This window comes from Eublepharis macularius, chromosome 12, assembly GCF_028583425.1.
Source record: "Eublepharis macularius isolate TG4126 chromosome 12, MPM_Emac_v1.0, whole genome shotgun sequence".
In the NCBI taxonomy this organism is placed as follows: Eukaryota; Metazoa; Chordata; class Lepidosauria; order Squamata; family Eublepharidae; genus Eublepharis; species Eublepharis macularius.
Window position 1 is genome coordinate 29129221 of NC_072801.1, and position 21041 is coordinate 29150261.

The 21041-nt window shown below is 44.7% G+C and overlaps 1 protein-coding gene across 2 annotated transcripts in view; it reads left to right on the forward strand.

Annotated features, from left to right (window-relative positions):
* The window catches only part of LOC129340179 (multidrug resistance-associated protein 1-like), a 79020-nt gene that overhangs the window by 29421 nt on the left and 28558 nt on the right, over positions 1–21041 (forward strand). For both annotated transcript variants that reach the window (XM_054994799.1, XM_054994800.1), the window contains exons 7-13: positions 492–623; positions 7075–7302; positions 10957–11134; positions 12761–12922; positions 14688–14780; positions 15372–15575; positions 19858–20004. In XM_054994799.1, coding sequence (XP_054850774.1) covers positions 492–623; positions 7075–7302; positions 10957–11134; positions 12761–12922; positions 14688–14780; positions 15372–15575; positions 19858–20004 — 1144 coding nt within the window. The remainder of the gene's footprint in view (positions 1–491; positions 624–7074; positions 7303–10956; positions 11135–12760; positions 12923–14687; positions 14781–15371; positions 15576–19857; positions 20005–21041) is intronic.

Genomic DNA, 21041 nt, shown 5'->3' on the forward strand with positions numbered 1-21041 from the left:
TAAAACAAACAAAGCATATATAGAAACGGATCGTCATAAGTAAAGCAGCAGCCAAATAAGAGCGGTCTTAATCATGCAGCAAAAGGCAGACTGCAAAATAGCTTGGCATCCGGGAAAGCTGTTCCATACAGCAGGGGCCACCACTGAAAAGCCTCTGCTGTGTGGCCCTACTGATCCTGCTTTGCCTATAGAAAGGACTTGGAGAAGAGCCTCATCGACCCAAGAGAACCAGGAGGCTCATACCCTTTGGGCTTATGTACCAAAGGAGTGGTATAGAAAGCTGTTGTTTAAACAGAAGTTGAATAGTCACTTTTTCTATAGCTTTTCTTTTAACTATAATAGTTTCTGTATCAAAATATTTAATCACATTAATTAATGGGCACAACTCACTGATGGATAAATAGTCCCAGGTGAGTCTTATTTTATGTTTGAGGTGCTGCTGACCTGCCTTCTCACTCAGACTAATTAAAATAATCCCTCTCCTAATACAGGTTAATGGTTCAGGGGTATCGGCATCCATTGGAAGCAAAAGATTTGTGGTCATTAAACAAGGAGGATACGTCGGAAGAAGTGGTGCCGGGTTTGGTTAAGAATTGGGCAAAGGAGTGTGCAAAGGCGAAGGGGTGAGTTCCATCCCATTTGTAACCCTAACCCTGGCGCTTAACGGGCTGTGTTGGTTGGAGCTTATGGAGGACTCAGTTTTTGGTTTCTTGTTTTGCTACATGTTAAGCAAAACCAAAAAGGGAGATTTCTTGTGTATTTTCCGTATCTTCTCTGTGGGAGTGTTGTCTTTGATTGCAAAGGAGTAGCCGTGTGATAGTCTTTTGTAGAAAAATCAAACAATTTCAGGGGCAACTTAAAGACTGACAACATTTATTCCTGTATGAGCTTCCGTGAGTCACGCTCACTTAGAAGAACTGAGCGTGACTCACAAAAGCTTATAAATGTTGTCAGTCAAAAGCCCCTGGACTTTTGTTTTATACTATTCCTTTTTGATTTGTAATATTTGGCAATAAATAAAAGAAAGTTTCAAGTAGTAAATCATACTGTTGTGGTAGATGCAGAAGTTTTTTTTTTAAAGACAGTTGAACAGCAAAATACTACAACATAGATTTGAAGGCATTCCTCTTTCATTGAGTCTAAAACTCATCTCTGGAAGCTTAAAAGAGAGAGGCAGAAACACCTGAGTGGCTCCCGGATTTCTATTTCAGGCTGAGGTCATCCTAGTTCCTTTCTCTGCCTAGCAGGCTCCTCTCTTCAGACCCTCTGCCAAAGCATGTCTCGCTTGAATGGCTGGTTCTCTGAGAAGACCCTTCCACAAAAGATTCCCCCTCTCTTTGGGGGTGGGAAGTATCCTTCATCTCCTTACAAGCCTGCCAATTCACTCCTCCTGTAAATTCATTAAGGGGACGTTAAAGCCACTGGGTCACTTTGAGGCTGATAGTCCCCATTGTGTTGTCTGGCCACCTGGATCTCTGTCCCCTGAAGCAGCATTCCTTACTGTACAAATGGCTACCTTGTCAACTTCTTTAGTTCGAGATGTAGAAAGATGTTGGGGAGGGAGGAGGAGAATACCCTTTCTTTTGCCTGGACTACCTGTAAAGTCAGTTTGAGCATAACCCCTGAACATCCAGAGAGCGCAAACCCAACCACCACCAACCAAAGTAGAAAATTCTTACACAGATACTTGGCCAAAATGACATGTTGTATCACAGTCACATTGTTCAGCCTCTTGGGTAGAATATTGGGACATCTCCTCTGGTCGGGGTGTAGAAGTGGCATTGGTCTATGCGCTTCTGGCTTTGGAAGACCATTCTGTCCTAATTTCAGTTTCTTTCCAAGTCCCAGGGGACCTGCTAATTTCATCCATCCAACAGTAATCTCATAAAGGAAGTTGCAATTTGATAATAAACTGTCTAATATGCCCCAGGAAAACTGACTGTTCCTGGCAATTGATTACCTTTAAGTTCATAGCTGCTCTCATTATTTCTTCCACTGTTACTTTAGCTAAATTGCAATTTAATCAGTGCATTCCAAAATCTATTAATTTAACCTTCTGCTGTCTTCTCAGAGTTTTATAAACTCTTCTATTTCCTTTCCTTTCCTGGTACGGCTCTTTTGGCCATAGCCTTAAGCCTGATCCCGCGTTAACAAACAAAAACCAAAATACTAAAACTACTATTGCCAATAATAGTGATAAAAGAATCTCACTCCAATCACAAAAATGTCCTAATTTTAGGCTGGATTACTAAAAGGTGGGACCTTTTACCAGTGACCTGGTAATGTATCGGTCCTTATCTTGTAAAAGAAAAGAAAGGCTATGATTAATGGTTGTTGTGGGTTTTCTGGGCTGTATTGCCGTGGTCTAGGCATTGTAGTTCCTGACGTTTCGCCAGCAGCTCAACCCCACCCCTCCTGAGTAGATACAAATGACCTACATCTTTTCCACACTGTGACACTGAGAGACCTCTGTCTTTTGGTGCTACACCTCTGAAGATGCCAGCCACAGCTGCTGGCGAAACGTCAGGAACTACAATGCCAAGACCACGGCAATACAGCCCGGAAAACCCACAACAACCATCGTTCTCCGGCCGTGAAAGCCTTCGACAATGCTATGATTAATATTTGTGAGCTCATTCTTCTCAAGTATCGAAGTAATCCATCTTTATCTCTCCTTACTGAAATGTGGGCATTCAATTACTAGATAAGCCAAGGTGCCTGTCTTCCCTGTATTACAGAAACACATTCTGAAAAGGGAATTTTCAAAAAGCAACATTTCATTTCTGGAGTTAGTACAGCATTCAGTCTAGCAGCCAAGGAAATATCGAGATATCGTCATGGACTTTAAATATGCTGGTAAAGTATCTGGAGGTTCGAGTCCATTGTAGGCAAGAGAACAGACCCTTCTTGCTCACTGATTTATGCTTCTGAAATCTAGCAGCAATAACTGCTTTTTGACCCTTCGGAATGCAGTTTTCTCACTTCCTTCAGAAAGTAGTAAAATTAGAGAATAACCTCTTCTATATCAATTAGTCCATACCTCTGGTGTTCTGGGAAATTTGCCCCCGTCACTCGAAGTACTGATTTAGATGTTTGCTTATTTGCTTGTATGTATCAGATTTATTGCTCTATTCAAATATCAAACATAGAAACATAGAGTTGGAGGGGACTGCAAGCATCATCTAGTCCAACCTTCTGCACAATGCAGGACATTTACAGCTACCCCCCCACCACCACCACTCCTGCAGTGACCCTTGCTCAATGCCCAAAGGAAAGCAGAAAACCACCAGGATCCCTGGCCAATTTGGCATGGAGAAAAATTCCAGTGGGCAATGGGCATTACTCTGGGTGCATTTAAAAAAGCCATTAGACCAGAGCACTGGCTCATCCCTTCTTCCTGCCCTCCCTCTCATGATCTGCCTAAGTTCATACTGAGTCATAAGATCAACATTGTTGACTGATGGCCACCCAGCCTCTGCTTAAAAACCTGCGAAGGAGAGCCCACCAGCTCCCAAGGAAGCCTGTTCCACTGAGGAACCGCTCTTACCATCAAGAAGTTCTTTCTAATGTTTAGCCAAAAACTCATTTAGTTTAATTTTAACCCGTTGGTTCTGGTCTGTCCTTCTGGGGCAACAGAAAATAACTTTGCTCCATCGTCTATGTGACATCCCTTCTAATATTTTAAGATAGTTATCATATCACCTCTCAGTCTCCTCTCCAGGCTAAACATACCCAGTTCCTTCAATCTTTCGTCATAGGACTTTACACTCTTCACCATTTTTGTAGCCCTCCTTTGGACACATTCCAACTTGCCAACATCCTTCTTAAACTGCAGTACCCAAACCGGAACACAGTACTCCAAGTGAGGTCAAACCAGAACAGAGTAAAGTGATACCTTCACGTCACATGATTGGGACACTATATTTCGGATGCTGCCCAAAATCTGATTTGCCCTTTTAGCTACCACATCACACTACTGACTCGTGGCCAGTGTATGATCTACTAAGACCCCTAGGTCCTTTTCACATGTACTGTTCCCAAGACAAGTCTCCCCCATCCTATAATTATGCATTCGATTTTTTTCCTGCCTAAATGCAGACCTTTTATCTCCGTTGACATTCAGTTTGTTAGTTTTAGTCCAGTTTCCCAGCCTGTTGAGACCGTCCTGAATCTTGATTCTGTCTTCTACTGTATTGGCTACCCCTCCCAATTTAGTATCATCTGCAGATGTAATGAGCATCCCCTGTATTCCTTCCTTCCTTCATCCAAGTTATTTATGTTGATCAACACAAGGCCCAGGAGATCTCTGACACGCTCCATTCGTCACTCCTCTCCAAGAGGATGAGGAACCATTTACAAGCACTCTTTGGTGCTTTCGCTTCAAAAGCATCGTTCCTACTACCTGAATGCTTCTTAAAGGTATAATTGCATCCAACACAAATTCTTTAGATGTTTCTATTCTATCCTTTAGATAGTATGTATAGATGTTGGGATATAGGCTGCAAGGCCATTATGAGGTTAATGTGTTTACCCAGTGTTCTACTGTTTGTAATGACCTGGGAAGGAAACCCCGCAGAGAGCCAATAGCCTTATCTGAAAGCCCGAGGAAACCGAGAAATTACTATTGGTTAATAGGTCAGGTGACTTCCTCTCTTAGGGTCCAGAAGAAGCAGCATATCCATTATGCGTGCTGTCTTAATTTGTGATCCATAGAGTCAAGATGTAGGGAGTAGAGTTTTTTTGTTTCTGTAGGAATCCCGTGTACCTTTTTCCTTTAGAGTAAATGTTTTCTTAAAAGCAATCAAGTGTCTGACTCTCTGTTGTTGCAACTCTGAATTTAACTATTTTTAACCCACTTTTTCCCAACATGTAGTGGTGAGTGCTGGCCTACGAAAGGGAAGACGTGGGTTCAAATCCTCACAAAGCTTGTGGGATGACCTTGGGCCAGTCGCATACTCTCAGCCTTACCTACCTCACAGGGTTAATATGAAAATCAAATGCTGGGGATGGAATCTGTGTTCCTTGCCCTGAGCTCATAGGAGGAAAGATGGGATAATAAATAAGGACTGCTGCTTGGTGACAGCTCCGTGCAGGATCGAAAGCTTGCCGAGATCAAAGATGTCAGGTGCTAGTTTATCTTCTTGCAGATCTCCATGTGTGTGGATTTTGACCAAAAACTACCTCTCAGGTCAGTTGACTGGTACAAGCCCCTCTCACCTTTTTCTTAGCTAGCAAAAGAGTTCTGACCACCCGTCAGAGGGCATAACTCTAAACTGGGCAGCTGTGAATCAGGGCATCCTCCCTCTGGCCCCTACCCTCAAGGTCCTCTTCCTCCTCCTTAGTCCTCAGAAGATGTTCCTGTTCATCTCCTCATTCACGGTTGTGCCTCCTCAAGTGAATTTTCCAGTCATTTTTTTAAAAGTCGATAATTTAGCAATGTATACCCTCCTCTCTCATCCTCAGATCCCCCCGTTTCTAGAGAGATCTTGCATTCGCTCAAGTGGGCTCCTGTTCACAAAATTTTCTTCCTCCGTTTAGACTTTCCATTAGTCATTCAGGTGCTGTGAGTTCTTCCGACTAACTCTGCTGCCTCTCTGGACTGTGTTTGTTCCCAAGGTGTTTGGAGAGGAAAACACCCATGTGGTGTTACCAGGACATTGTGCTCGTGCAACTAAGGTCCTACCAGACTGTCGGTTCCTGATTCATGAATAATCTGATTCCCCATTTTTTTCTTTTCCCTTTTGTAATTTCCTGTCTTTGTCACATTGCTTTTCCTGTCTTATCCGTTTATTTCCCCTTTCAACTATCTTTTAAGTATTCCTGTCTTTGGATACTTTTACTTGCTAATCGAGATTGCTTTAATATAAGCAGGTTTTTGCAATGAAATGTGTTTTGTTCAACTTGTGCATGTACCAAGCATAACCCAATGGTGGCATTCAGCTCATATGCCTGAGGGCTGTTGGATTATCATGGGAGAGTCTAGTCTTTTTCAAAGAACCTTCTAATCAATTGGCCAACACCACAATCCTCATTAAATTTTGAAGTGGAACTTGGGGATCCAGAGCTACAACCGTTATGCTTGTATCAGAAATAACAACAACAACAATATTCAATTTATATACCACCCTTCAGGACAACTTAACACGCACTCAGAGCAGTTTACAAAGTATGTTATTATTATCCCCACAACAATCACCCTGTGAGGTGGGTAGGGCTGAGAGAGCTCCCAGAAGCTGTGACTGACCCAAGGTCACCCAGCTGGCTTCAGGCGGAGGAGTGGGGAATCAAACCCAGTTCTCCAGATTAGAGTCCTGCCACTCTTAACCACTACACCAAACTACATGAACTCACCTGGGACAAAAAATTAATCGAATTTTCTCAAAAGTATTTGCTAAGGGTCTTTACACAGTTGACCCCTTACTCAAGGCAAAAGCTTTATGGTGTTAGGTCAAATTATGATCTACTGCTAAGAGCTGCTGTAGCATAGTGGTTAAGTGGGTGGGCTGCAAATCAGCACTCTGTTGGTTCGAATTCCACTACTACCATGAGTTCAGTAGGTGACTTTGGGTAAGCCACTCCTCTCAGCCCCAGCTGTATTGAGGGGATAATAACATCACTGACCTTGTTCTCTGCTCTGAGTGGGACACTAATCTGACTAGAAGAGCATTATATAGGTGCTATTATTATTATTATTTTATGTATTTACTTCTTTCATTTATACCCTGCATTTCTCCTCAATGGGGACCCAAAATGGCTTAAAACATCATTCTCCATTTATCCTCACAACAACCCTGTGAGGTAGGTTAGGCTGAAACTGTGTGACTGACCCAAAGTTGCCTGCAAGCTTCCACAGTGGGGATTTGAATCGGGGTCTCCAAGTCCAGTGCTGTAACCACTACACAACACTGGCTCTTAATGGTCAAGGTTTTAATTGTACAAGGTACTGTTGGTTGTTGGTGTTTTTTATAGCTTGTGTTTGCTGTCTATTAAACCGAGAGTGAGTATGTATGTGAAAAAATATATCTGTGCTGTGCAACAATGAATGTAGCCTTTCTGGCTGCCTTTCTCTCGCAGGCAACCTGTGCCAATGATGTACTCGCCCAAGAAGCCCACGAAGCCGAGTGGCTCCAGCGGGGATGTGACAGAAGAGGCCGAAGCACTGATCCTCAAGCCTTGCCAGCGGGAAAAGGACCCATCCCTCTTTAAGGTGTTATACAAGACCTTTGGGCCCTACTTCCTCATGAGTTTCCTGTTCAAGGCCTTGCATGACCTGATGATGTTTATGGGGCCCGAAATCCTCAAGTGAGTAGGGCTTTCTTCTTCCCTCATTGTGAAATAGCTCTGGTAGCTCACTGGCCCTTTTCCTGGCTTTGTTGGGGTGGCTGGCAAGCTCTTTCCACAGACACTTGCGTCCTCTGGAAAGATGGGAGGGACTTCTGTTGAGGCTTCCAGCAGTTGCCCATCCAAACAGCAATTAGGTCCATACACGCCTGAACTTATGCAGCGCTCAGTCACTGGACCCAAAAGTGCGTTATCCTTGTCTAGAAGCAGAGTGAACAAAGCCTGGCCTCCATCTGCCCTTCAGCAATGGTACCAACCATAAGAACAAGCTCCAACTCATGTAGTCCCAACAGATACTGCTTGTATCAGTATCAGACCGTTGGCAGCCATTCACTGCCTCTAAAGCCAAGCATTTGGAAGATAGTATGTCCTAATAGCTAGAGTGTTGGACTGGAGAATCGTGGGTTGAAATCCCCACTCAGTGATGCAGCTCACCAGGGGTGACCTTCGGCTCATCACTCACTCTCAGACTGGCCTACTTGACAGGGTGGTTCATGATAGAAATGAAGACGGGGAGAAACAGGTACAGAGTGAACTCCTTGGAAGGGCATAAGTCAAAAAAGGGATATGCAGATAAATGGATTCGGACAACCAGGTGAGGTTTGGGCGGGGGGGGGGGGTAAAAACAAGATGTTGTCGAGTATCCGGTGGGACTGGATTTACTGAAGGGCTCCAGAGTGTGCTGATCTCTTTGACCTCCCATACCTAAGAAAAGGGAATCATTAGCCCTAGACAGTGAATTTTTTTTCCAGTGCTTGATAAGTGCCTAGGATAATCTTTAGGTGCTCAGTAGACTGTAATGATGTAGATGGTTGAAATTGTGGTGGGTGAAATCGTGGATTATTTAGTATGTGTTAAATTTAGACTTCTAGGTCACTTTGAGCCATGGGGAAAGACACCGTATGACTATTTGGACCCCTTTTGAACAATGTCAGAGATTGCCCTGGAGCCCCATCATATGGTAACTGCAAAATAAATTTGTTGTTGGGGCTGGGAAGAATTCCTTATTTTAACAGGATAGTAAAGATGTGTTCCTGTTTTGGAATTAACTCTGGGAGGAGGGGCGCTCTGGGCATTTACCTCTAATTTATGGTCCTCTTTTTATCATACTGCGTTTTTGTGCTTCTACTCAGAAGCTTCTGAAGGGTTCACTGTGAGTCTGGTGATAGCGGACAAACTTCTCTGAAAGGCTGCTGGTCCACTTCTGCCACCTCTTGTGTATGAAATCTGCAGCCCTGGAAGGATGTTTACTTGTATTCCAAGTTGTGGTGTCACTTCACACGAGGCACTGTTGATGTTTCTGATTAGCTTTTGATGTGATCTGATAGTGGTTCCCTTGCTACTCTGGAAATCTGACAGTGTTCAGGGATTCTATGGCAGACGAGTACACGTGGCAAAGGGTGTGGGGGGGGGGCGGGTGTCAGACCGCCACAATGAACCTTCTATAGTTGTGTGCTTGTGTTATGTGCCATGACATCACTTCTGACTTACAGCGATCCTATTAACAACCTCCAAAACATCATATAATTGGCAGACTTGCTGAGGTCTTGCAAGCTGAAGGCCATGGCTTCCTTTATTGAGTCAATCCATCTTACATTGGGTCTTCCCCTTTTCCTGCTTCCTTCCACCTTTTCTAGCACCTTTCTTTTCCAGTGCGACTTGCCTTCGCATGATATGAAGTATGATAGCCTCAGTTTCGTCGTTTTAGCTTCTAGGGGAATACAGACTTGATTTGATCTAGAACCCACTTATTTGTCTTTTTGGTGGTCCAGGTGTCCATAAAACTTTTCTCCAGCACCACATTTCAGATGAATCAATATTCTTCCTGTCAGCTTTCTTCATTGTCCAACTTTCACATTCATACATAGTAATGGGGAATACTGTAGTATGAATTATCCTGCTCCCAAGCAACACCTTGTTATCCTTAAGGATCTTTTCCAGTTCCTTCATAGCTGCCCTTCCAAATCGCAGTTGCCTTCTGATTTCTTGGTTGCCTTCTCCCATTTGCTTGATGATTGAGCCAAGGAATAAAACCTCTTTTAACAATTTCAATTTCTTCATTGTCAACCTTAAAATTATACAATTTTCAGTAGTTTTCTTTTGTCTTCTTGATGTTCAGCTGCAATCCTGCTTTGACACTTTCTCCCTTAACCTTCATCAGTAATTGTTCGAAGTCTTTATTATTTTCTGCCAGTATTGTGGTGTCATCTGCCTATCTCAAATCGTTTCTTCCACCAATTTTCACTCCCCCCTCATCTAAATCTAATCTAGCTTTCCTTATGAAACATTTTGCGTATAGACTGTGTAGTTAATGCTGTAATAATAATAATTAATGAACTGGTTTTGAAATCTTCTGAACGGCAAGGTAACGCCAAATAATATCCTATTTCACAATGGGAACTGCACAAACAGAGCACCCATGAGAGAAAATTCTTGAGCTTCTCCAAGTGCCAGGAGGTGCCACCCCCTCCTTCCGTCAACAATGCTAATGTAAGGATCTGCCAAGCAACTCTCAAAAAGACTCCGCTGTAAGCAGTAAAAGCACTTTATTGAAAAGCTGCCAGTATCGGGATCTTGCTCCATCTTTGCCAGGAATGACGTTCACACGCAAGCATCAAACATATATAGGTTTGCCGCGCTTAGGCAAATTGTAAAATCCTCCCCCTGCCCAGTTTAAGGATCAGCTAAGCTCAGAGGGAAAACATCTAAGCAGGAAAACAGCAGAACTGATATGTGGGATTTTCAAGGTCGTGGCATCTGGGCAGGCGCCTCTTCCCAGGAGTTCAGAGGATCACAGAGATAACAGCAGGAACAAATGCCTCCCTTGCGTACTTTCACATGGCAGGTTCGAGAGACAAGACTAGTAACATTTGCAGGCCAGTAAAAGAATAGCGTTCAACTATAACCATAACAGCAGGGTGTTGCTGGGTATGACAAGTGGGTATGACAGCCTTGGATTCTTCACATTTTCTGTCTTTTGCACTGAGTGTTATGGATGTCACTCTTGGTGAAGGGGGCAGACTCCTTTTAAAACAATGCTGCTGCTCAAAAACACTGAATCTTAAAGTGTTGTCCATCAAGTGGTTTTTGTCTGCAGTCCTGCCTCTGCTTGTAAGTTCTCTGCCACTGCTGGAGTCCCTGAAAAAACATAGCAATGCAGAAGTGCGTGCTCTCTTTCATAATTACCTGATGAAAAAAGAGTGGTTAAAACGGGGGCGGGGCACATTTGCACACTTGGAGGAGCTCCAGAATTTTCCCCGCGGCTGGTTTGCGTTTGTGCCATTCCCAGGGTGTGACTGCACAGAGGATTGCGTGATGAACAACAGTTACGGACAAGTGCCACCCCTCTCTTGTGCTTTGGAATAGTCCCAGGGGAGTCCCTTGTGGCACCTGTGACTTTTCAGTGGACTCTGTGTTTCAGCTTGCTAATGGGAGCCCTGTGAGAAAGGTCACTGTTGAGCCTATTGGGACATCAAGATGGAACGAGTGTGTCTGGCCCAAGGCTGGCCAGGGAGACAGTGGCTGAGCAAGCCCCAGGCTGCCAAGCTCCGAGTCCCAATTCTTCGTCTACTGGCCTTTGACTTCCATGAATATCCCTTGCCTTTTCCTTTCCAGACTGCTGATTAAGTTTGTGAATGACAAAAATGCTCCCAGTTGGCAAGGCTACTTCTACACGGCACTCCTGTTAATCTCGGCGGGCCTGCAAACTCTGGTCCTCCACCAGTACTTCCACATCTGTTTCGTGACGGGAATGAGGCTTAAAACAGCCGTGATTGGTGCTGTATACAGAAAGGTAACAAACAGGAATGAAAGGGGGGGGCCGCGATGCTCTTGGGATCAGCTTTCTGTTTGGAAAGCTTTAATACTACTAATAGTTAGCATTCTCAGTGCTCATATCCATTCACGTGCATTATCTTGTAATCCTTACAATAGCCCTGTGAAGTAGGCCAACGTTATTTCCATATCACAGGTGGAGGACTGAGAAGCTTGCTCAAGGCACTCTAGATGTTGCAACAAGCCCCAATTCAGCCAAGATTTGTGCATGAATGTGACGCAATTACTGTGCTCACTTGTGCGCCTTCCCTTCCCCCCTTTTGCAGTGCATGCTTAAGGATTCCTGGTTTGAGGCAAGCAGCTTGAGTTGAGTTGCAGCTTACTTCATCAGCACAAACTGGGGTTCAGTTCCAAGATTAAACCATGGTTTGGATTCCTGTCTTGTGGGAAATAATTCAGCCCAGCCACCTACATTTGTACTCCTTGAGGATCCAGAATTCATTTTACTCCAGGGGACTTCATTTATATTCTGCACAAGAGGAGGGAGGGTGCATGGCAATAAGCCTACATCATACACAAATCTCGGCTTACTTGGCGCTTGATACAATGTCTGAATGCAGCCCTCATGAGCTCATGGCAAAGGCAAGATATAATCTTGAATTTTAAACCCAGGGTTGGCTTGTCTGGCATTGCTGTGTTTGTTTAGAGGCTCTCCCTGGATACAGCTGCATAAAAGGGACTTGCGCCTTCAAAGGGTATCTTGGCAACTGTCTGACATCTCCTTTGGGAATGGCACAGGCTAGCTTATGAGTGCAGACAATGCGCTCTGGTTACCGAGCAGAGAGATTGAACAGCATGGACCTTTCTCTGCCCCTCTTTCTTTGAGGAAGATGAAGCTCTTCCTTGCTGTTTGTGCTGAGATGCATCCATGCTTTCAACTTCCTGCTTTGTAACAGAGAAGCTGCTGAGAAAGTTGATCATCCTGACCCATTTGATCATGTTTTTTTCTGTAGTTCCTCTCTGATGTCCTTCTTAACCATAAGCCAGTAGAATTAGGAAATCAAAAATCTAAAGAGTGAAAGGAGCAAAAAGGTTTTCAGTTCTCTGCAGAACAGAGATGGAGCCACCGAGAAAGTTCTGCCAGGTACCCCCAGTGAAACCCAAACTGTTCAGGGCATTAAGGACCAAGCCTTGAACTTAGCCCCCCGATGCACTGCGATGGCCAGCATGAAGCTATTTCAGTACCAGTATTAATATGCCTGGTTGCATCCAGCAATAGCAACCGTTTCTTGAACCATCTTCAAGGGCAGCCCCACCTAGAGCCCCATGGATGATCAAGCATCTTCTGGCAGAGAGTGCAGCTGGAGCATCTGTCCAGGCTGCAAGAAGACGCTCTGGGCCACTGCTGACACTGAGAAGCATGAACGCCTCCGTACCATAAACCTAATTCTTCAGGGCAGGTCTTTCCCCTTATTACCGGTCCAGTGTTCACTGTATCCCACTTCTTCAAGGCCCTGACTTGGTTAAACTTTAGGCTGCACGTCTTTGTGTGCACGCATGTTCTTCACTGCCGGCTTTTATGCCACACTTAAACCTGTTGGCTGCCCCCAGACATCCCTTTTGGGTGTGTTTGTCTCTTGCCCAGGCCTTGGTCATCACCAATTCAGCAAGAAAGACGTCTACCGTTGGAGAAATTGTCAACCTGATGTCTGTGGATGCTCAGAGGTTCATGGACTTGGCCACCTATATCAACATGGTCTGGTCTGCACCTCTTCAAGTTATCCTGGCCTTGTATTTGCTCTGGCAGGTAAACAGAACGGGGGGGGGGTCCCATTTTCAGCTGAAGCCCAGGCTTTGGAAACATAGAGCTGGAAGGGATCCTAAGGGTCATCTAGTCGAAACTCGTCCACATTGCAAGAAATTCATCCCCTGCTCCAGTTACCCAAGGCAAGAATCTTCCCTGATCCCTGGCCAGTCTAGCCTGCAGGAAAATTCCTTCCTGACCCAAAGTAGTGATGATCAGCATTACCCTGAGCACATAAGGGCTAAGAGAGCCGAGCACTGGCTGAACCCTTCCTGCCCTCCCACTCGCAATCTGTCTGAATTCATATTAATATACCAGTGGGTTGAGTACTACATGTGAAGGAAACAAATAAATTAAATAATACAGAATGAAAAATTAATTCAACTGTTATAATACGCTTGCTTAGACACAGTGAAAAAATATGAAGGAATGCAAAATGTAAATAGCATTAAACAATAAAGCAATGATGCACAACTCAAGCTGCTGTAGTAATCCTGCAAAATATCAAGTCCTTATGGTCAAAATGATTCACAATAGTAAAGTCCACATGAGGAGAACGTCCCACAGGTGAGTCTCCGAGGTAAGTAACCAACAATTCCGTACGTCGATGGATAATATCCTTCTGTTCTGTTAATTCTTTTATAGGTGGTGTATAGAAAATCAGGACGTCTCTAAGGACGTGACCCTTCCACCCTTCGGTCCTTAGAGATGTCCCAGCTTTCTATACACCACCTATAAAAGAATTAACAAAACAGAACAGAAGGATATTATCCATCGACGTACGGAATTGTTGGTTACTTACCTTGGAGAATCACCTGTGGGACGTTCTCCTCATGTGGACTTTACTATTGTGAGTCGTTTTGACCATAAGGACTTTATATTTTGCAGGATTACTACAGCGGCTTGAGTTGTGCGACGTTTGCTTTATTGTTGAGTACTATTTACATTTTGCATTCGTTCATATTTTCTTACTGTGTCTAAGCAAGCATGTTATAATAGTTGAATTAATTTTTCATTGTGTATTATTTAATTTATTTGTTTCCTTCACATGTAGTACTCTACCTACTGGTATATTGCTTGCGGGTGAAGGTGCCTCCTTTTTGTTTTGCTTTGAATTCATATTAAGTCATAGAACCAGCATTGCTGACTGAGGGCTATCTAGTAGTCTCTGCTTAAAAACCTCCAAAGCAGGAGAGGCTACCACCTCACCGAGGAAGCCTGTTTCCACTGAGGAACTACTCTTATCACTCATTATAGACACCTTTAATGTATGGATTTGACCCCAAAATTGGGAGGGTGGGGGCTGTTGATCACTCTAGACTATAACTAATGTACCTATTTAATATATTTTGATCCTGATTTTCTCCCCAATGGGGAGCCATAGTGTCTTACCACAAAAATACAATATGATTTAAACCAATGTTATTAAAGCACGATACAAACATATTTTAAAAAATCCTGGACTGAGGTGTCTGTCCAAGCCATGGGATCAGAACAAAGAGCCACTTGCCCATAGGATCTTGTCTTTTGACTCATGCCCCCTAGTGGCAGGAGAGAGAGAAACGCCCAGTCTGGGTCTGGCAAGGGGGCAGCCATCTTGCCACATTTCCTCTCCTGCTCCATACAGGTCTGGACTCTACTCTGGTGTGGAGGCTGCAGCACTGCTGAAGCAGCAGCTAATTCTTACAGGCCAGGGGGCTTCTCTTGCCCTCCTGGGGGGCAGGCTGGCTGGCTGAAGTGTGCTCCTAATGCATTCTAATTTCCTTAGAATTTAGGCCCCTCCGTCTTGGCAGGCGTGGCCGTCATGTTGCTGCTGGTTCCGGTAAATGCTGTGATAGCAATGAAAACAAAAACGTATCAGGTAGGAATGTTAGATTTCTGTCTACAAGAAGAGAGATTTGTGTAGCTTCTTGTTTTTATGTTGAGTGTAGGCACGTATTTATGGACCTTGGTATTTCTGTCTTACTTTTCTCCCCACTGAAGACTGCTTACTCAGAAACAACAATATAATATGGATGAACGTTCCCAGTGGTTCTCATTCCATTGGGCTGGCTGTGAAGGGGTTCTTCCAGGTTGCAGAACCTTAACTCCTAGCTGGGGCCATCCAATGTGTAGATTGTGGGGCAGGGGGTAGCTATCTCTTGTCTGTTGGAAGCACGGATTGTGCTGACTTTCCTGGCTGTTCCTAAAGGGGAAATTAAATCACAAAAAGCCAATTAAAATTAGTTTCAAACCATGGTCTGCAGCCATCTCTTTTGCAATCCATCTCTATTTATTTACATTGACATTTATGTTATAAATAGGGTTCATGCTTTGTAACCTTCAGCTAGAGTCTCCCATTTTGTAGCCTGCAGGTAAAAATACTTGAATTTCTGCTGGGCATTTGTTGAAGAGGCACTGCAGGCTTCTAGAGTTGGTGTGATTTGTTTCTCTTGCGGTTGGGTCATTTCAGGTTGCTCACATGAAGAGCAAAGACAACCGGATTAAGTTGATGAATGAAATTCTCAATGGGATCAAAGTACTGAAACTTTACGCCTGGGAATTGGCCTTCAAAGAGAAAGTCTTGGGAATCAGACAGGAAGAGCTGAAGGTGCTTAAGAAATCGGCTTACCTTGCGGCCATGGGAACGTTCACGTGGGTGTGTGCCCCCTTCCTGGTGAGTACAGGCAGATTTCTGAAAATCTACCACGGAGCTGGAAGTTGGAATACTGAATGTTGTCGTAATCTTTCTCTGTGTTTCTGAATAACTCCTTGCAGGCTGAATTGTGCTCACTGCAGCCTGCATTTCCCCATTTCTTGGTGTGCTCAATTACTTTTAAAAAAGGAAATGTCGCAAGACAATGTCAAGCCATATCTGTTGTGTCAAGTTGTGACATTCTTCTCCAAGCTCAGGGGACCCTTGTCAGCTACTAGGTGTCTATGTCTTGATCCTCGTACCTTGGTCAACAACTAGATTTACCAAGGAGCCATTTATGGATGGACATTCCTCTGCCCCCACATTTCTTGTTCCTGGGCTGGCCACTGAAGGCCAGCTTGGGGGGCTTCATTCATTCATTCTTTCATAATAATAACATTCAATTTATATAGTGCCCTTCAGGACAATTTAAGACCTACTCAGAGTTGTTTACAAAGTATGCTATTATTATCCCCACAACAATCACCCTGTGAGGTGGGTGGGGCTGAGAGAGCTCCTAGAAGCTGTGACTTGCCCAAGGTCACCCAGCTGGCTTCAAGTGAAGGATTGGAGAATCAAACCCAGTTCTCCAGATTAGAGTCCCACCACTCTTAACCACTACACCAAACTGGCTCTCATTCATTCATTCATTTCTTGGCCACTTTCCTCCCCAAATGCAATAACTGGTATCATGTTTGGGCCTCTTATTTCCCAGAGCACCAGCAAGTCTGCCTGCCAGAGGAGGCCTCCAGAGCCAACCCCTTCACCACTACCCCGCCCCCACACACACACACCAGGTTTGGCTTGTTGATGATGGTTTCCCCTCTTGCGTTCCTTTTGTTTTATTGCCTGTCCAAAAAAGAAGACGGGGTATGTGTGTGCGCGCAGATACCTGGTTTCCCTTCCTGTGTTAGTTTTAGGCAATGTAGGCTCTTGTATTGGAGCTGCAGGCACAGGGTTTGCAGAAAAATGACACAAGCCAGCGTCCTTTGAACAAACTGCTTAAGCCTGAAGCTCCTGAGATTTAGAGTGGCACCCAGTAGGTTGAGAGGATCCTGGGACGAGGACACACAGAAAGGAAAAACTGACTGTGTATGTCTTACAGCAGCTCTTTCTGCACAGTGATGATTTTCCATGTAGCTTCCATTGTTGCTGTGCATGCAGACCCAGTGGCAACAGAGAATCCACATTTCCCCTATTTCTCCCCTGCTTTGGCTCCCTACATGGATGCCATTTCACCCTCACGGTTGCCACTGTGGGGAACGGTGTCTTTTTGTAAAATCAGCAGTTGCTAGATCATTTTATCACAATAACAGTATACTAATCTATTGCCACAACCTCCTGGTTCCTCCGAATTCCCAGCTTTGTTTTGTTTTGTTTCTGGCCCTTTTCGCTTCCTCTCTGCTTGCAGCACACTTTGTCATTCTCTGAATGGAGTCAGCTCAGGGGCTGAAGGGTGCTCCCTTGGGGCCAGTGGTCGGTCTCGCCTTTATCCGTCCAAGCTGGTGGGGGGGTCCTCCCATGTCTTTGCCCATCTGCTGCGGGAAGCAAAACAAAAGGCATGGTGGGGCCTGAGAGACTAACATGTATTTAATTACAAGCTTTTGTGAGTCACCACTGACTTCTTCAGTTATATGAAGGGAAGCCCAGGACAAGCCCCAACTTACTCCTCTTCCCTCCTGCCTGCTGCTCTTGCCCTTGTTTGCCAGCTGGCTGGATTCTCTAATTAGTCATTAGGATGGTGCAGGGATTGTATGGGAATGGCTGGCAGCCCTGCTCCGGCACAGGGTCTCCTCTGGCGGAGGCCAACGAAGTCTGGCTACATATTAGGATAAAGAATGCACGCTGCCGTCTGCGAGCATTCAGGGTTCCTTTCAGGCAGGTTTGGCTGCTGTTCCTATTTGCTTTGCAACAATGAGGAGCAGCAGCCAGAGAGGGAAATGCCCAAAGCAGCCTTTCGTGCCTTTTCAAGTGTATGCACGCACTCCTGTGGGCAGTTTAAACAGAGCAATTGAAATTGGACTGAGATGAGAGAGCTGGGCTTTGGGGGATCCAGAAACCTCACCCTCTGTGCCAGTTTTCATTCCACTGCCCTGGAGGGAGTGCCTCCTCCCCAGATGTAGTGTGGTGTAGTGGTTAGAGTGTAGGAATCAGGGAGACCCAAGTTCAAATCCTCACTGCCTCCCTGAGAGCTTGCTGGGTGACGCTCACGAGGTTGCAGTGAGGATAAAAGAGGGAGAGGAGAATGATGTATTGTAAGTCATGTTGCATCCCCATTGGGTAGAACAATGATAAATGAAGTAAGTAACCCAAGATAAAATGGGACAGTAGTGGCCTGTGTCGCAGAGTTGTTAGGACGGCACAAGCAGTAAGTGGCTTTCAAGTGTTTTTCCATTAAAACCCTACACGAACTATTGCTGTCTTCTCATTCTGTAAGGTGATGTCCATAATTGGTTTATTTGGGTACTGAGTGTCCAAGTCTCAAAATCTCAGCAGGCAATCCAGCTGTGGCCGGGACCACGTGGGTTCTGTGTCCCCGAGGAGTTAAAAGCCACCCGAGCATAGCAGTACTGGATCACATGGAAGAGGGCCAGCCTGACAGCCCTTGAGGCCAACGCCAAAGTTTCGTATCAGAGTGCAAACTCTGGTGTCCTGACTGAGCATCACTCTTTGTTTCACTTGGAAAATTCCTGCTCTCTAGCCCTTGTGACAGTTTCATGAAGCAGAGTGAAGGTGGAGGAGCTGGGCTAGTCGGCAGGGTTTGCAAAGGGCTTCTCCTTTTCCGCACCAGGGTTTGAATTCAGTGGCGCCTTCGAGACCAACAAGATATTTCCATGGGTATAAGTTTACGAGTCAAAGCTCCCTTCTTCAGATACACGGAGGAGTGGAGATCCCTGAACCTTTATATCCCAGTCAGGAGGTGGGTGGGGTGAAGCAAAGAAGGGAGAGTCAGGATGTCATGGTACTATGCAGCTTGATTAGAGCAGAAATTAGCATCTGTAGGGAGAAAAGAATCCTACGTCTCTATTCAAAATCTTGTTGGTCTCTAAGGTGCTACTGGACTCAAACCCTCAGACCAGTACAGCTGCCTACCTGAAACATTTTTACTCCAGACATTGTTCAAGTCTTCATTAGAAACTTGAATCTATTTTCTCCTCAGTAGGGACTCACGGCAGCTTACATCGTTCTCCTCTCCCACATTTTATCCTTACAACAACCCTTTGAGGTAGGTTCAGCTGAGTGTGTGTGACTAGCCAAAGGTCACCCACCAGGCTTCCATGGCAGAGCAGGAAGCTGAACCTGGGCCTTCCAGATCTTAGCCTGACACTAACCACTACGCCACTAGTTCTCAAGAAAATGTATTCTGATTTCCTTGGCTTGGATAATTCAGGTCTCTTCAGGACAGAATATGGATTAATCTAGTATGATGTTGCATGTTGGAGAGCCTTCAATTTTTCAGCCACCAAGTGCTGGAGCAGATACACAGCTCTGACAATTGATATGGTCTTTGTGGACATGGCGGTTACATTCTCTGGTTACTGGTCAGGAAGGGAAGACTTGCCCTTAAAAACCAGTGACACGACTCTGCCTTGGTAGCTCCAGTTCAGCTCCACAGCCCAGTTTTGCCATTTGAGAACATTCTTTTCCACATTCAGTATGGAAGACTGAATATTTGTACAATTTCGAGGACAATGGGCGAGTCGGGCCATGTTTACTCACAGGATGCTGGTGAGATTGTCCGTTGCTGTTCTTAAGGACAAGTAAATAATCAGAGGTGTGGCGAGGCTTTTGAAGACTATTCCTTGGAATGGAATGCTTTGTTGCCGGAGGTCTCTTGGCTAAGAAGGGGCTGAAGGTGGATTCCTGAGAGCAGCAGGAGACGGGCCCTCTCCAGTGCTGCTACGCTGCAGATGCTCGAAGATACCCACTTCAAATATGTATTCTTGTGTGTCAGTCACCACTGTGTCTGCTCCAAAGTCTACTCCTGAGCCTTTTAGACGAAGAAGAGAGAAAATTCATGAGAAACTCCCTATGGCTGAGGGCAGGACTCCATGGAGGCTTGCTGGGGGAGGGGGGTATAAGTTGGGGCTCTAGCACTTCAAAGAGAGCTGCTTCAAAAGACTTACACTGCACATCTTGGGGCTAACCTTCTTTTCCACTATCATGTCACCTAACAGTAAAGGATAAAGCTGCAACAAATTTGTTTTAAGATGCAAGGAAAAATAACAGCCCTGATGGTGTCTGTGACTCTCTTTATTTCTAGGTTGCTTTATCAACTTTTGCTGTTTACGTAACAGTATCGGAGAAGAACATCTTGGATGCTCAGAAAGCCTTTGTGTCCCTGGCGCTGTTTAACATCCTCCGTTTCCCCCTGAACATCCTTCCCATGGTCATCAGCAGCATGGTGCAAGTAAGAATCCCTGGGAGAGAATTCCAGGTCTCCAGGAGTTCCCCTGGCGTGCCGTTCCTTGAAATAAATTTTTTCCCAAAAACCATTTGCTGTCTCTGGCACATGTTCCTTGAGAGAGGCAAAACACTGCTAGGCGTTCTCTTAATTAATAGCTGGAGAGAGAGGAGGAGAGAATAGCATCATTCGCCTTGGAAATATGCCGTTGCGGTTTCATCAGTGACTGAACCCATGTGGCAAAACATCCATGCTATGTTTGTGTGTTCAGTAGATAGACATGCCGTTGTGTTGGAGAGGCGTCCTTTGCTCCCCGAGTTCTCTCAGAATGGTGTAGAAACGTCAGCCGAAGGCTAAGCAAATCAAAAAGCTTATGGTCTGCATTTAGTGGTCTGTAACCTTCCCACATGCACTGTGCTTATCATGGTGGCTGCTCAGCTGCAGTTGATCGTGTTTCTGTTATCAGATAATGAAACCTATGATACTTATGAAAAGAGCAAGAGTCCAGTAGCACCTATAAGACTAACAAAATTTGTGGTAGGGTATGAGATTTCGTGAGTCACGGCTCACTTCTTCAGATACTTCTTACGATGCTTATGTATCTTACGATGCTCTCAGTTTGCCTTTGCGGCCAAAAAAATTAGATGTAGGGTGGTACTAACTGGGGCTGTCTTACGATTTTCTGGTTGGAATAGTCTATTTTATCTTTTAACTGTTTAAAATTAATTTTACCATTAGATTTTAAAGCTTTTATTCAATATTGTACCATATCGTTTTGCAAACTTGTAATGGCCAGTGGTCAAATACAATAAAATTCTGATTCAGTCATGTAGAATCCACACATGCCCTCCTCCTTTTACACTTCCTGCCTCTTCCTTGGCACTGCAGCTGCCATTGTGGTTTCCATCTTAATGTAGTCAACTCCCTGAGCAGATATGGGATACACTACAAAACCATTTTATTTCTTTGGGCTTGTAGAGGGGTTGTGGGCTGCAGGCTTTTTTAAGCCAAGGAGAGGGTAGTTGTATTTTGCATGTTTTAAA